Source organism: Tympanuchus pallidicinctus, unplaced genomic scaffold, assembly GCF_026119805.1.
Source record: "Tympanuchus pallidicinctus isolate F22 unplaced genomic scaffold, pur_lepc_1.0 scaffold1, whole genome shotgun sequence".
In the NCBI taxonomy this organism is placed as follows: domain Eukaryota; kingdom Metazoa; phylum Chordata; class Aves; order Galliformes; family Phasianidae; genus Tympanuchus; species Tympanuchus pallidicinctus.
In genome coordinates this window covers 78,247,889-78,263,511 of record NW_026294618.1, presented here as the reverse complement: position 1 = coordinate 78,263,511, position 15,623 = coordinate 78,247,889, and the positions used below count along the sequence as shown (strand labels likewise).

At 35.0% G+C, this 15,623-nt stretch overlaps 1 protein-coding gene across 9 annotated transcripts in view; it reads right to left on the bottom strand.

The window, feature by feature from the left end:
• BIRC6 (baculoviral IAP repeat containing 6) overlaps positions 1-15,623 on the bottom strand; it is a 181,760-nt gene that overhangs the window by 66,420 nt on the left and 99,717 nt on the right. For all 9 annotated transcript variants that reach the window (XR_008206958.1, XR_008206963.1, XM_052683945.1 and 6 more), the window contains exons 58-64: positions 12,487-12,618; positions 10,045-10,212; positions 8,641-8,814; positions 7,514-7,710; positions 5,644-5,944; positions 2,868-3,085; positions 1,021-1,185 (exon numbers count right to left, since the gene is read on the bottom strand). Coding sequence is in view for 7 of the 9 variants with exons in the window: in XM_052683945.1 (XP_052539905.1) it covers positions 1,021-1,185; positions 2,868-3,085; positions 5,644-5,944; positions 7,514-7,710; positions 8,641-8,814; positions 10,045-10,212; positions 12,487-12,618 (1,355 nt within the window). In the remaining 2 variants the exon portion in view is untranslated. The remainder of the gene's footprint in view (positions 1-1,020; positions 1,186-2,867; positions 3,086-5,643; positions 5,945-7,513; positions 7,711-8,640; positions 8,815-10,044; positions 10,213-12,486; positions 12,619-15,623) is intronic.

Here is a 15,623-nt window from a genome sequence, read left to right as displayed (position 1 = left end):
TTGACAGTTATAACTAAACCTCTGCATGGCATAACACAGAATATTGCCTGGAAGCCTTGCCAAGAGTCATTCAGGTGCTTTGAACTCTTTTGCACTTCAGAGAATTGTTTCAGATTTGTTTTGCTTCTGTAAGAGGATGTGATACTTGTGCCTTATAATCTACAGTGACAGAAATAACTGATTACATCAAATTGATATCTTCATCAGCAAGGGCATGGACATTTTCAGAATTCGACCTCATTACCCAGCTGTAATGTTAGTTAACACATTTGAGCTGACAGTTCTGTGAATGAAATTTTTGATGACTAGAATGTTTCTCATTTTACACTGCTCTAAGATAACTGGGGTTGGCTGCGTTTCACAATCGGACTTAAAAGGCCTAACTGAATGGGACTATCTTGTCCTTAATATAAGGTATTTGAAAGGCATTGGTAGTACTGAGATCTAGATGCTCACTGTTGATTTAATATTGCTATTTAAGAGACACAATCAAGATGTCATTATCCATATGTCTGAGTGAGATTTTGTTTTGCTGGTATACAATACATCCATGGAAACTTTACTAACAGCTTTGGACACTTTCTTAAAGCAGAGAAAAAAACAATGAAAAATGAATAGGTAACATGACTTTTGCATAAAAAATGTCTGCTTACTTATCCCTTTTCTTTGATGGACAGTCTTTACTTTTGACTGAATGCCACAGAGATGTATGACAGCTCCAGGGAAATATACCAGAAAACATTTTGGTTTACAGTCTATTCAGAACTGTCACCTACGCTTACCCCGTGTCCTTCTTATGCAGTAGCCTACTGAAGCTTGAAAACTGCCTCACTCAAAATATATTTAATTTTTCATGTACAGACACGTATACACAGTTGTAAACGGTTTTGTTTTGGTTTTCTTTTTGCCCAAAGTACCATAATTACTGTTCTACCAGACTAAATTACAGATTCTATTTTTGTTTCCTAGGCCCTAATATTTCAATCACTTGTGATTAATCAAAATTTCATCATTACACACCTGTAGAAGGCAGGTCACATGCTCTTCTTCTAGCCTTTGCTTAGTCAAAGCTTGCTCAACATCCCATCCTGAAGCTGTGGAGCCCGTTCCAAAGCCTGTACCCTTAGCCCAGTACAACTGCTGTTCTTCTGTTGAAGCACTGTTGTGTGTACTTGATACTTGTGGCTAAATTACAGGAAAAAAAAATCATAATAATTTCATAATTTTTACCTTACCAATCAATTATCTAAAAAGCCTTTATTCTGCAGAATAATGTAATCTCAGTTTATTAATATAATCAAGATATTAATATCCAGGTGAACTCAGAAGCTGTGAATAGGAATACTCCTGCCACAAAATTCCAGTACAGGTCAGCACTACATTGCTGCAAGTGATTCTTGGGTTTAACTAAAACTGCAAGTCCATTTTTGTTATCATTTAAAATACTGTTACTGTTTAAATGATGAAAGACATTAAAATGTTACGTAATCAATATTACAGGAAACTATAAGTCTCTGAAATTATTACTATTTAACTCCTAGTCAAGTTGAATAACAATTAGAAGGGATGGAAGGAAGGAATATAGGGGCCTCTGCCTCTCCTCCACCCCTCACATACTTTGCTGTCCAAACTCTTGAGGATCTTCGTAACCCTCCTTTGGATGTTCTCAACTGGTTTATGTCCTTTTCATGCTGTGGCACCCAAACTGCACCCAGTGCTGGAGGTGAGGAGATGAAGCAGCTGTACGATTATTGTCATGAAGACACTGCCACACATGAATGCTCAGGAGAATTTCACGAAAAATTAAAGGCAAATTCCTTGCCATGGAAATACAAGCTTTGGTGAAGAGTCTGGTGGATCTCCTATTTCAAGTTTCCACCTATCACTTGGATAGCTATGAATTGTGTGAAACAACCTGTTTTAGGGGTCATGGAACAGCTCAACCTGAGATCAGAATTAATGGCTGCACTTTCTAATCAAAGTTACTGTAATGTTAAGACATTCATTCGTCATCAGTCTGATACTCAATTAGATGCAGAATATCTCAGATCCCCTTCAAAATTAACTAGCCAATAAAGTGAACTATACTTCTGTAGTTTTCTCTCTTATTTCCTCAACCCCCTCACCAGTATCAGAAGCTGCCAAAATATGGGCAGCCGTATATTCAGCAGCAGTTAGCCATATTTAGCCACCAGAACTTTTTCTGAGTGACACAAGTCTCTGCCGCCATACTGAAAGAGAGGGAAAGCCATCAACTAATTTTAAGCATGTTTTGAGGCAGTCTCACGCAGAAATGGCACCTCATAATCCTAAAAAAAAAAAATCAGTTGATGCACATTCTGAATATAGGGTAGTGTAAGGTAAGCGCCTTGAAAAAGTTTTATTTTGGAGATCCACTTGGGATCCTGAAAAGTGTAGAAATATTAGATTTAAAGATTGCTCCACGAATTCATTAATTTTCACAACTCATTTACATTTATAAGCTTTTAAGAGGAAATAATTTGCAGTTAGTAGAGTTTAGATGATGAATGCTAAATAAGGTAATGAGGTCATGCTAATGAATGATAATTAATAAAGAAAGAACAACCCTCCATTATCATGCCTCTCATACACTGAAAAAAATGATCCTGTGAAAGAAACTGATTACACCTTAATGCTTCATGATAAGCCTTCTTTGTTGGTTAAATTTTATGATTACTATGCTTATATGCAACAAGCAAGTATAATTACTTTAGTATTTTATAATTATTTTTCTTCTTCATTCAAATGCCAACTGTGTAGAAATTAAATTTTAATGAAAGCGGTGAATTATTTTCTTTTTTATAGCAAAAACTGTTACTTTGCAATTATTCTGCTACTAAACTTACCTCTGCCTGGTTGGGACTAGCATTGGGAACTCTTGGTGCATGGTGGCTTAGAGCAGACAGACAAGCAAGGATAAGATGTATAGCTCCAATTTCCAGTGCCATTCGCCTAAGCAGCACTCCATCATCAGTAGTCAATGGTGTAGTGCTGAACAAAGTGCGCAAGACATGGAAGGGAAGGGTTGGAAGCACATTTGCTGAAGGAGACTGCAAGATATGACCTGGATTAAAAAAAATAATAAAAGTCACATTTTCTTTCTGTAGTTCAGTATTGTCTGTTAATCTTTGCAGCGATTTGCACAACACAACAGTACAGAAATATACTAAGGACTTAAGCGTTCCGCTATGGTAAGCTATCTAATATTAAATTTCTCTTAAGAACATTTTTTCGGAATAATATTTCTTTATTTCCATTATGGACTTCGTTAAAATCAAAAGTTAGAATATTTGATTCACCATTTCCAGGGAGGAAAATTAACTCTTTAACAATCATGTGTGTTCTCTGTATTTAACTACACTGCAGGTTATATTTCTAAATAAAAGAGAAAGATGCTGGTTCAGACTAATTCTTTCTTTCCAAGCCTTGCAAGTAGAATGAGTTAAAGCACACAGATGGTCAACAAACAGCAGCTGAGCTGACAAGCAGCTGTAATGTATCACGATGTGTTTTTTGCTTTTTATACTCGTGACCAAATTATGAATTAAACCACCGCACAATCCAAGTAGTGATGTGACTCAAGTTGAATACGTGGTGAAATACTTGGATAATTTTAATTACATGAGCTGCATGCTTACATTTTGTAAATCTATCTAAAAAATTTAACCTGTCTGTATTACAAGCAAATTAAAAACATTACAAATAGTGGAACGACCTCCAAATGCAACAGACGTATTTGGGAACTGTCTCAATTTTTTTGTGTGTGTATTTAACAATGCATTTCACATTATGTCTACAGTGTATATGTAAAACACAGATATTTAAACACTGAAAATATTTCTAAATAGCCAACTTCGTTCAGAAGTTTTCTTCTCATTTTAAAGACGTTTATATTATTTTCTCCCTCAAAAGTCTATCAGTTATATCATCCAGAAGAGTTACTGAAGTACATTACAAATCTGGCTATGTATTTGTATGTATACATACCTAAACAAACGCACCAGTTTGTGTCTATTTGCTACTCTTTGTAAAGAAAAAAGAAGGATGTAAAACATTATTTGACCTGGGTCTTCCTACATAAAATTACCCTGACAGTTTTCCACACCTGCGGGTGTAACCAAATGGCAATGGAGAAAAGATAAAATTAAAAAGAAATCTAAACATGTGCCCAAGATCTACCTTCACAGACAAATCAACCCATATTTAACATATAAACCCTGAATTTTTAAGTGCAGATCTCTATATTTTGTGAGAAGGATTATAGGGGTATTAAAAGATGTATTTACAAAAGGAAAGGAAAACATTAATACTTTATACAGAGAACTAGTGTAAACTACTGCAAACTGATACTGTGTTTGATATAGAGCTGAATTCATCCTTTTAGTTAGGAGAATGGAGAAACTGACTATTTAGTCCAGCAAAACCATAGGCTAAAAGGAAATACAATTCCAGTCATCAAGTACATGAGAAAGAAGAGCTATCCACAAAGAATAATGCAGGAACAATGATAACTGGGCACAAAACTGGATATGAGTAATTTTAGGCTGAAAATGAAAGACAGCTCTCATCTATCAGGAAAATGGTGTTCTGGAACTGTATTCCAATAGCGATAGTAGATGCGCTCAAGAAGAAAGAAAAGCAATCAAAAAAGGTCAAGTTTTGTGTTGGCCTCTTTCTCTATACAAAATGCATCTATAATTGTTTGCAAAAGCAAAGGACTGAAATCAACTCAAGAAAACAAAAATGAGAGTTAAGTGTATGCAGTCTTCTAGTTAATTACTATTTAAATCAGGTTGGAGTAATCAGCCAGTAAACTGCATAGCTGTTTGTTAAGCAGTGTATTCCTCACTACTGTCCTGTATCTAAATATACAAGAACTAAAATATAAAACAGAAAGGACAGTAAGCAAGACTTACACTGCTGAACTGAAACAAAATGCAGGTGGTTAACATATGGAAAAACAGCATTGTTTGCAAAGGCATAATGAAAGAAGTCTGAAAGTACTAGCATCTTTTGTTTTGAAAAACATTGAGAAATAATCAATACTAGAACTATATGCATTATTTGAGGTTGGAAGGACACTGACGACTAAGAATTTGTATGCTCATTTGTTCATTTGTCTAAGAATAGTCCCTTTATTCCTATGAACTCACACTATTACAACAGAGTTCACTCTTAGCTAATTGGTTGCAATAATCTTTAAATTCTCCTCTCTTCTTCTAATGCAATCTCAAAGAGTTTATCCTACGTCTGCTTTAGCTTCGCTTCTGTCTATGCTACTTTGAATTTGGCTGTACCCAACATTTCCTTAACTGTTGAGCACATCCTCCTACCCAAGACAGTTCTGTCCAAGTGCACTGGCATTTTAACAATGTCATTTCTAAGTTCAATCAGTAGTTGTTTTACAATTACTCTAGCATCCAGATGCAAGCATATGAACACTGATGATTGTCACGAAACTTCATGAGGAAGAATTTCATATTCAGAGATGAGATTATGACAGTGCTAGCAAATTGCACAAACCATTTCTAACTTCCTGCTACACATACTACAGTATAAATAATTTTAAGTAAAATGATCTAGCTGTGGTCTACAAAGAAACATAATAATTGCAGCACATACTTCCTTCACCATCATCTGTAACTCCCAACACCAATCTCAACAGACACTGAGCATGTTTCCGTTCTTTTAGCAGCACCTCAGCATAGCCCGGGAGACGAAGAAATAAACCAAAGGCAGCCAAAGAATGAGCAGGTATGGGAGACATAGTCTGAACTGTTGACTTGATCGGTGGAGGTTCTGCAGCAATTGTTTCTGGTGCTTCGTACACCAATTCTCCTGATTGTTCAATAGTAACCCATTCAAACTGATCACTGTCCTTCTGCTTTTCCTGTGTGGTTGATGTAACAACTGGAGTGCTCACCTTAAACAAGAACAAGAATTAAAAGAGCTGATAGCCATACAGACAATTAGGATCTGAAGGACACAAAATCTTATGAAAGATCTTTAAAATTCACATTAAATATACTACTATTAACAGATGTATGGATCAGGGACTACCAAAAACACAGGGTCATATGAACCCAGTACAGTCACTCATGTCTTCCTAAATTTAACATCACAGAAGCTTCAAGCTTTTATAATATTTAAATACAATGACAAGTATCAGTAAAATAAAGCAAGATATGAGTAAAATTAAAAGCAAGAGTCTAAAGAATTCAAGAGTCTTTACCATGAATCTTCTATTTAGCATTACTGTACTTGCTTTGTTTTTACAATCACATAATTCTTATTCTGTACTTAAATTTAAACGTACCACAAATAAGAAAAACATATTTCAAGAAAATAACTTCCCAGAACTTCCAGAAGACTTCAAAGAAGGGAAAAAGGGGATCAAATTTCTTATGGCCATAAGCTGACTTTTACCTGTTGCAGTATTACACAGATCTGTCTTTATCAATGCAGACTACATGCTATTTCACAGTATCTCCAAATTCCATAATCACCTATGCAAACACATTTCCTTAACTTTGAGATGTTCTACAGGCTTCATGCGATCTCTCTAAAACATTTTCAGACAAACTATACTTCCATGTAACGTGCTGCCAGTACCGAATGTGTTCTTCCTGAACTGCACTGCTATTTACAAATGACTCGCACTAATCACCCTGATCTCATGACAGGCTATCCACTCCTGCCATAATTTTGCAGTCAAGGTACTCAGCAGCACCCTTCAGTCATGATCAACCTATTTCACAGGGAACAGATATTCACTATTTTTATTAGGTATATCAGTTAAAAAAATGTTAAGAAACACAACCAACCAAATAATTCTGGGGCTATTTCTGATTTTTTTTTCATAATAAGGACCCGCATACCAAGAAAAGCAGCCAAAGAATTCCACACAAACACAACTGCTGACATTTTCAAAAAGCCTATCCACAGAAATTCTATATGTAATTATGATAATCAGAGATGCACACATGTACAAATAAATAACATGTTTACTATGAAATTCATATGCTATTATTATAAAATTAATTCAGATAAGGTTATTTATAATTATTATATATCAAATTATATAGTCCATGCTGAAGATGGCATTTCATTTAACCACAAAAAAATGATCACTGAGAATAATTAAATGATATGTAAGTATGGCTTTGTAGCACAACAGCAACTCTTTGCTACCATACCCTCCCAAGTATCTTAGGAGTTAACAGAGGTAAGGCAAGAAGAATACTGAATTCCTGCTTTTGTTTTACAAGAACATGGCTATTCAAGCAAACTGTAAGATGTCTAGGGAAACAGCAGGTACAACTGTACTGCTGAGGAGTCATGCACTTGTGTATTTTCAAGTTGTTTCCTCTCCTGGCTGAGATTTCAAAATGGAGATTTCAAACTCAACCACATAGAAATATGGGGAAAATACTGTTCTCGAACAAACAAAAAATTATTAGCATGCTTTTCCAGACTGATTTTTTTCACTTACTTGCTGAATTACATCAGGATAAAGCATAGGGAGTCTCTCTGCAATTAGGGCCAATCCACCCATTCCTGCAAAAACTTGCAGTGGAGACTGAATGGGACATGTTTCAAGAAGTGATTCATCTAACACTGCATCCATGCACTCATCCCCAGGACTGATGGCTTCATCTTCAGGACAAGGACCCAGTAAATCTGTATGTTCTACAAAAACAGAAAGGTAAAACAAGTTAATAGGTCATCATCAATACTGTGTATTTTTTCCTCCTTCTCAGATAAAAAACTACATCAAAAGTAGGGTTTGCTTTTACAGTAAAAGCTGAGTCAAGAACTGAAATGAAGATTAGGTTAGGTTGTGGTTGGACTCGATCTTTAAGGTCTTTTCCAACCTGAGCAATTCTATGATTCTGTGAATGAGTACAAGAATATCAAAAGAAAATTAAAATATTAGTATCTTTTGGCATTTATAGCAAACTCATGTCATAAGTATGGATAATTTATGTAGATTAATATGCTAATTATTACAATATACATAATACAATTGTTTGAATATACATTTTTTACTGAAAATTAATCAGATTCTTCTTTAGGTTTTGTCTTTTTTAGAAAGAGATTGATCTATCTAACGAGTTTTTACAAAAGTCTCTGTCCTAAAATAGCTGCATGATTAACTCTGTAGTTCCATGCTGTGCAGGCAGGTTGGTGATCACATCACCTTGGCTAAATTTCAAGGTCTCATTCCTCTAACCCCTTCCTTAAATAAACAATAACAAAATATTTCCAATCAGATTCCTGAGATGCAGATTTTCCCTCTTTTTTACCCAATTCACTGTAACTATAACATAGCAAGCAATGAGAAAAATCCCTAACAAGAAGCAGACTATATTAGGTGATTTTAAAAAGAATGTTCTTAAAATCTGAAGTTATGAGACACGCTCAGATGGGCTTGATAATAATTCCCATTTTCCATGAAGCATGTTAAGTGCTCAGGCTACTGTAACAACATTTTTCACAGGTGTCTGTAAGTGCTCCTGCATTACTTAATCTGCCCTGGCTATTAGCCCAAACACGCACTACTGAGAGCTGGCATTATAAAGCCTTATAAAAAGGGAAAAAAAAAACCACAAAACTCACCTTTTTCTGTATGAAGACGTTTAAACGAGTCTGTTTTTGATAAGCTTGGATCTGAGATTACTTTGGATCCAAGCTTAACTGTCAAATCTATCGATCGGTATCCTTGAGGGAGTTTACGGTCATACAGGAGAGTCAGAAGCTGGGCAAGAGTCATTTCAGCGGGTAATGGCTGGCCTAAACAACAACGGCATTGAGTCAGAGCGAAACGCTATGAGAGGGTTATCATAACATAAATGTCCATATGCTGTTCTTCTGCTGCAGAAGCCAAGTATACTAAATACTAAGTGGCTCTAAACCAAGGCCTTACTTCCAGTGTATATTCTCTTGGGAATTCCCTACAGCAGCTCTGTGTCAAAAGCCCAAAGCAATTAACATATTTAACAAATGGCTAAGGTTGTAATTTGATGTGCATTTCAATTGGGTACTGCCTTGCCCCCTACTATTAAATCCAATTGATTACATTGTGGTGACATAAAAGAATATGACAAGAGGATAAAAAGACTGAAGTGGAAGAATCTGTAAAATAAAGAAACCTGCAGATCCTTTTCAGCGCTACAAACCCCAAGCCCACTTCAATACACCAATTTCAAGACAGAACAACTCAAGAAAAAGTGAATGGCAGTGCAGGGAGTAATTTTCTCAGCAACAATGTAGAAATGAAATGCACATGCAGCTACAGCCCAAATCGATCACTCATATCTGGACTTCAGCCACTGTGCTTAGGAAGAATACGTTATTCCTTGAAATCACAAGTTACTCTCAAGGCAGAACAAATTTTCCTGGTAATTATTAGATGTAAAGGAAAATGTTTTAGAATTAGATGATTTAATAAACTTAGCCAACTAATTTCATTTTGACAGTACTTGGCCAATTAACAGAAGTCCTGGTAAGGTTTTCTATGGCAACCCATCTCATCAACGGAGGATGGTGTCTAATGAAATCAATGCTAATTCTTGCTTCACTTACACAATGGCAAGACAGTCTTCCACTATTTTCCATCACTGATTCTGCACTTGTGTACATGCATGACAACTGTTAGGTGCATGAGAAGTGTGATCAGTGAGACCATTACACAAATACAGAATGGTCTATAGCACAATTAGAGGACAGTCACATTTTTAACAGCTATGTACTGAAGAAAGCATTAAGGCAAAAATATCTTTGATTAGAGATCTGACATTTCTTAATTCCATCAGTTGCTTCCTTTTTCTTTTTTGATCAAGTTACGAAGATACTATGAGGTTTCATTTCCACTTGAAAGCAGTCTGCAGCCCAAAAGTGCTCTACTCATTATGTGAGTGAATAAACAAAAAAGTATGTCATCATCATATTGTCTTTCTAAAGAAATAACAGCTACTGAAAAAGGTAATTTTCTTTAAGCTTAAAGACAGTTATTAAAGTTACCTGGTAGAAGTTTATGGTAGAGATGGAAAACTGGAACGCTAATAGTCTTGCTGGAAGATTCTGCTCCTGAGGAAGAGGTACCTACTTTATCTGCCATCACTCTTCCTCGTCTTGATGGTGGACGTGGAGGGGTAGATGAAACAGCTCTTTTTGACTGAGATTTCAAACCTAGTACAGAGATGATAATAATAATAATAAAATTATTATAGCATTTAATAATTTCAGATAGCTAAGTTGCAGTGTAGCCAATCCTTTCAATTGTTGCAAAAAAGTCATACCGGAAAATACAACTAATAAATATCAGAACAGCATTCACATATAAAATACACTTGAATTTAATCCCAGTATTTTTCATACATAGTTGTGCATCCTCCTAAGTCCCAAGTAAAAAACAAGCTGTAACTGTAAATTATTACTTTGATTTTGCTCTTAAACAGTTAAAGAGCCTGTCTATCAGGGGGACTGTCCTAGTTTTATCAGTATTCCATATGATGACATAATGATATGGTTTTTCTTTCCTTCTCCCTGAAAGGGGAAGAAAAGGCCCCCCCTTTCCCTGTTGCACTTGATAACATGACAGTGACCTATAGTAAATCTTTTTGAGGTTATTTTTTCAAACTAAAATCAAGTAAGGTAAAAAATTTCTACATCGACAGATATTTCAATGCACAGTCCAAGATAAACATCTGACTTACCAGGTGACTTCAGCTACAGTACTGACATTAGAACAAGTGATGAAAAGTACCTTTAAATGTACTTTTAAAACTGCTTTAGTCAGAACCTTGTTAAGAACTATGTAAAAATTAAAGGGTTTAATAGGTACATGAAAGCTTACTAAGCTTATGTATCAAAACTGCCACATTTTGAGACAGTCAATGATGAAGTATACTGAAACTGGATTAATAACATGTTCTGCCAACTGTATAGAAGGACAAGAAGTCAGCAGATCTACGCAGGAATGTATGTGCAACTACTGGATCGGATCATAAACAACCAAGAGCAGCTGTAAAAGTAACATTATCCTGACCAGAAATGTTATAATATGCTTTGACTCCACCTTCTTAGTAGGATAAGCTACAATACTCAGCTAATTTCAGTCTACTAACAGTCTTTCTCAAGAAGATCAGGTTCCAAATAACATGTCTTTCCAACAATTTTACCAATAGGGAACAGGTAAAATAGTGACTGCATGAGTATGAGGAAACAAAAAAAAAAAATGTACAAAAAAAAAAGAATATAACAAGACAAAGACAAAAGACTCCATGAGAAGGCAGTTAAAACCAAACATAAATTAAATCTACACTTAAGCTGTTTGACTTAACTGGAAGAAACACAAGCTAGAAGGATGAACTTAAATCTTTCTTTTTGAACAGGAAATTGATTATATGAAGCAGCACGACTAGAGATGCAAGTGGGATGAGACACAGCTAACTACACTATGACCTACTTTCAGTGCTAATATGTTGTTTTCTTCCTAGTTTCTTTGTTCATGCTTTAACCCTTCACTTAAATGTCTTATGTTTTAGATCATATCCTGCCTAAGTGGCACCTATTGCAAAAATCTCTCTCTCTCAAAAAAAAAAAAAATAAAAAATTAACAATACGCTGTATTGTTTTAAATATATACCAAGATCCATGAAACTGCTGCCCTACTGAACAGCTGAATTTAGAATTACTGCTGTATCTAAAATCTTACAATTAAAAGCTTAAGAAACACTGGTGGCAGAAGTCAAAGAAAATCAGCCTCTTCATCATGCTTCACGAAGTGTAAATGACATTGAGAATGCTCAATGAGGGCAGAAACCTAGATAAGGGTAGTTTGAAGTTCAATAACCTCTCACACACTAGAACCCCCAAAAAGAAAGACCAATGATCTCTACAGCCACCACCTGAACTGTAATGTTGTACAACTGCAAGATTACCCCACTCAATCTATAGCCCCTGTAGCAATGGAGCAATACCCTTCATTTGTGCTTTGCAAGTGGAATAATCTGGTTTTATTCTGACAGTTTTAAATACGTGAAGCAAAGGAATACGTTCATTTCCAAAACATAATGTAGAAGTAGGTGATTAAACTCTGAAGCACTAGCAGATGCAAAAAGGCAGAGGAATTAATACTCAACCTATAATAACAGCAGGCAAATACTAATATCTCAGCATATAATCTAAACTCTGAGTGTGCATCTACAACACACTAGCCACAGCACCCACAACAGACAGCCAATTTTAGGTACAATTTACCAGAATCTATCAGCAGATAGCAGAGACAGTAGTTCAATCTGGATCTGATCTTTGCTGCTTAGCAGCCAGTTAGGTTAACTGGGCATCACAATCCTATCTAAAGATCATTAATAATTAAATGAATAACTGTAAATTTGATTTCCCTCCCTCACTCCTTTAATGTCTGAAAGATAATTTTTCAGAAGATGAACAAAAACATACCAGAAGCAACAACAACACTGTAATTGTCCTGGAATCCATTTTCTGCCTTAACTTTTTCCTTTTCTTCATAGTTCTTCTTTTCTTTATCTTCTTTTTGTTCATTAATTAGCTTAGCTGTGATACTGGGTGTATCTATACAGGGGAAAAAAAATCAAAACAGGAGAGAATGTTATTTTAATAGAACACATTGATTTTGTTGGCAGTTTCTAGTTTGTTAACACGACTATATTTGAACTATTTCTGTGGCTTAGATTTCCATCCCAGGCAACAATATTCTTATAAATATTTAAGAATGTAAGTATTACAAGTGCAATCTCCCCTCCCTAGAATCTGCCCTTTAACAATTTAAAACTATTACAACCTAAATCTGTTACATGATAAGTCAAGTATACTTATGTTAAAACACAACTGCAACAACTAAAAAAAAAAAAAAAAAAAAAAGAGATTAGAAAAGGACAAGACAAGCAAGTGAATGAGAATCAAATCAAACCTAAGGAAAAAAAGAAATGTATTTACTTATTTTTAAAGGATATCTACAGACTTACTTATATTGTTGTATTTAAGCCTAAGCAACTAGATAGCAGTTTCAGATCTGGTGAAATTATGAGATGCATAAAGAACACATCCAAAACTTGTGCATTTGCTTTAGTGAATACTTACTGCAGTACAATAATTTCAGTTTGATCATTAGTGTAGATCAAAGACATCAGCAAGCAGCTTAAAAAATTGTTTATTGTTCATTTCAATGGATTATTTTACACTTTGTAAACCACTGGTATCAAAATTTTTAAATCATTCTCCAGTTTCCTTGGAGAAGATACATAGTGTGAAAATGCTGTTACTCAGGACCTAATATATATTTACATTTATTTATGTACATACCTATGTGTATATTTATTTATAGACATGTATTTCAGACTTGGTGTGGATATCCTCATTAGTTTTAATATCCTCATCAGTATTATTTATATACTAAGCAGTAGTTTGGTCTCATGGGCTGAATGCCCATTTATTGGTGGACAATATAAACTTCATTAATAAAACTACTGAAGATGCTTAAGACAACACATTTTTATTACTCAGATAATATCCACATTTGTCATTCAGTCTTTCTGACTGGTCATGATCAGCAGATTAAAACTAAGGTGAATGGAATACAGAACAACTGATACTCATTCTAGACTATTCCTTCTGCCATGACACTGCATACTTTCTTCCTCTGCTAAAGGGATGTGAGCAGCAAATTTAGCAATGCTCTTACATCATACTTTCTTATTTTTTCTTTTTTAAGGCAGTGAGAAAAAATATTAGATCAACACTCTTATTTTATATACAGAAAGTATGAAATGATCAATGTGAGATCTTAATGTAACAGAAGACCTTCAAAGAATAGCTAAGAAAGAAAAAAGAAATTAATCCACAGACCAGTCTTCAAAATAGGATCTTCAAAACTTCCTACTGTTGCAGTGGTAGCAGCCTGTTTTTCCTTTGCCACTACCAATCCACCCCATCTCTCCCCTCCTTTCACCCTAAACACACAGTTCTTTCCTTGTATATTAGTTGTCTCCACTATCCTAACCATGAACTTCACAGAAAGATACACAGGAATCACAAAGCTTTTAATATCATCAGAAAAATCACAACAGATACAGGAGGGAAGCGTAAAACAACATGAACCTTTCCAGAACTAATTCTTTCGATTTAAAATGAGACAATTCTGTAGCATAAAGCGAAGTTATGATGTGCTATGAAGTCAGCATTTGATCCATTTCATTATGTGCATCATTGTACATCACATCAGCACGTTCCCTTCCCCAGACCCTATTAGCAGTGGCTATCAGGCTGAGCACAATACACAGAGGCAGCTGATCAGTACAGGTTATGTCACTGCTCAACAACTGATCTTCACCTCATGTGCATCAACTGTTTCTCTCATTAAAGCATTTCTGATCATAAATGGCAGAAGGAACTTGGAAGCTCTTGGACAGACATTCCACACATGATCATGTCTGAACACTAAGTTAATAAAGACTTCTATACAAAACAGCATAGTATTCCGTAGTAAATAAACTTCAAGCATTTTTCTAGGCTTCACTGATTTTAATTAATATTCCAAAACACGTGCTGTTTTTCTCAAGCATCATTACTGTACTTCTATCACTTCATTAGATGACATAGTTATTGTCCAAATGCAGTTATTAATTATGTAAATGCATAGATTTTAACTAGATATTAAAAGGCAACAGTTCTTCTGAACTCTACGAAGAACTGCTTAAGAAATTAAATTTGATCCTACAGTCAAAAAAAGTTAATGCATATGTATAAGGATTATGTACCCAACCAGGTACGTATGCAAGCCCTTCACAGTGTACATCCGCAGTATGGCAAAATCTTAACAACTGTGATCATTCTTTTACTTTGATTTACTATTATTGACGACATCGTAAGATTAAAGTGGAATTACTGGTGTTCCCCTTCCATCACTCTGTTTCTTTTCTTTGAATTCTACATGCTTGATATTGATTTTTTTAAGGTAACATATTTTGCTCTATTTTTTACCTGAAGTGAATCAACTTGATGATTTCACCTAGAGAGTTCTGGCACGAACTCAATACCTTTAGGACAATCTCTACATTTTGAAAAAGATTAACCATAATCTTAAACATGCAGGTCTATTTTCTGAAGTATTAATTGAATATCAAGGTGAGATTCATTTTAAGGTTAAGGCATCTCCCATTCATGTACTGAATCTCATATCATGGCCTAGGGAGGCCTAATCAAAGCCCCCCACAGATTCATTTCTCCATATAAATTCAAGTAGTGTAACGAAATATTTCATTTCATAAAAATAAATGAAAGTCATGCCTTATAATTTGAAAATTAATCTCTACAAGCAAATTAAGCTTTCCAATCTCCATGTAGTATGTAAACTGAAGTGCCTGCATAGTATGCAAATGTGTATTCAAAGAAATTGGATCATTAGTGCTCTTCTCATAGCAAGACCATTGAGATAACCATTTAAGTTTCAGGATATGAAAGTGACATTACTGGGATTTAAGTGAAAGGGTATTCTGAAGATCAATATTTGCAGTATGACTTGAGAGATTTAAGAATACATGAGTACTTAAAAGCAAAAC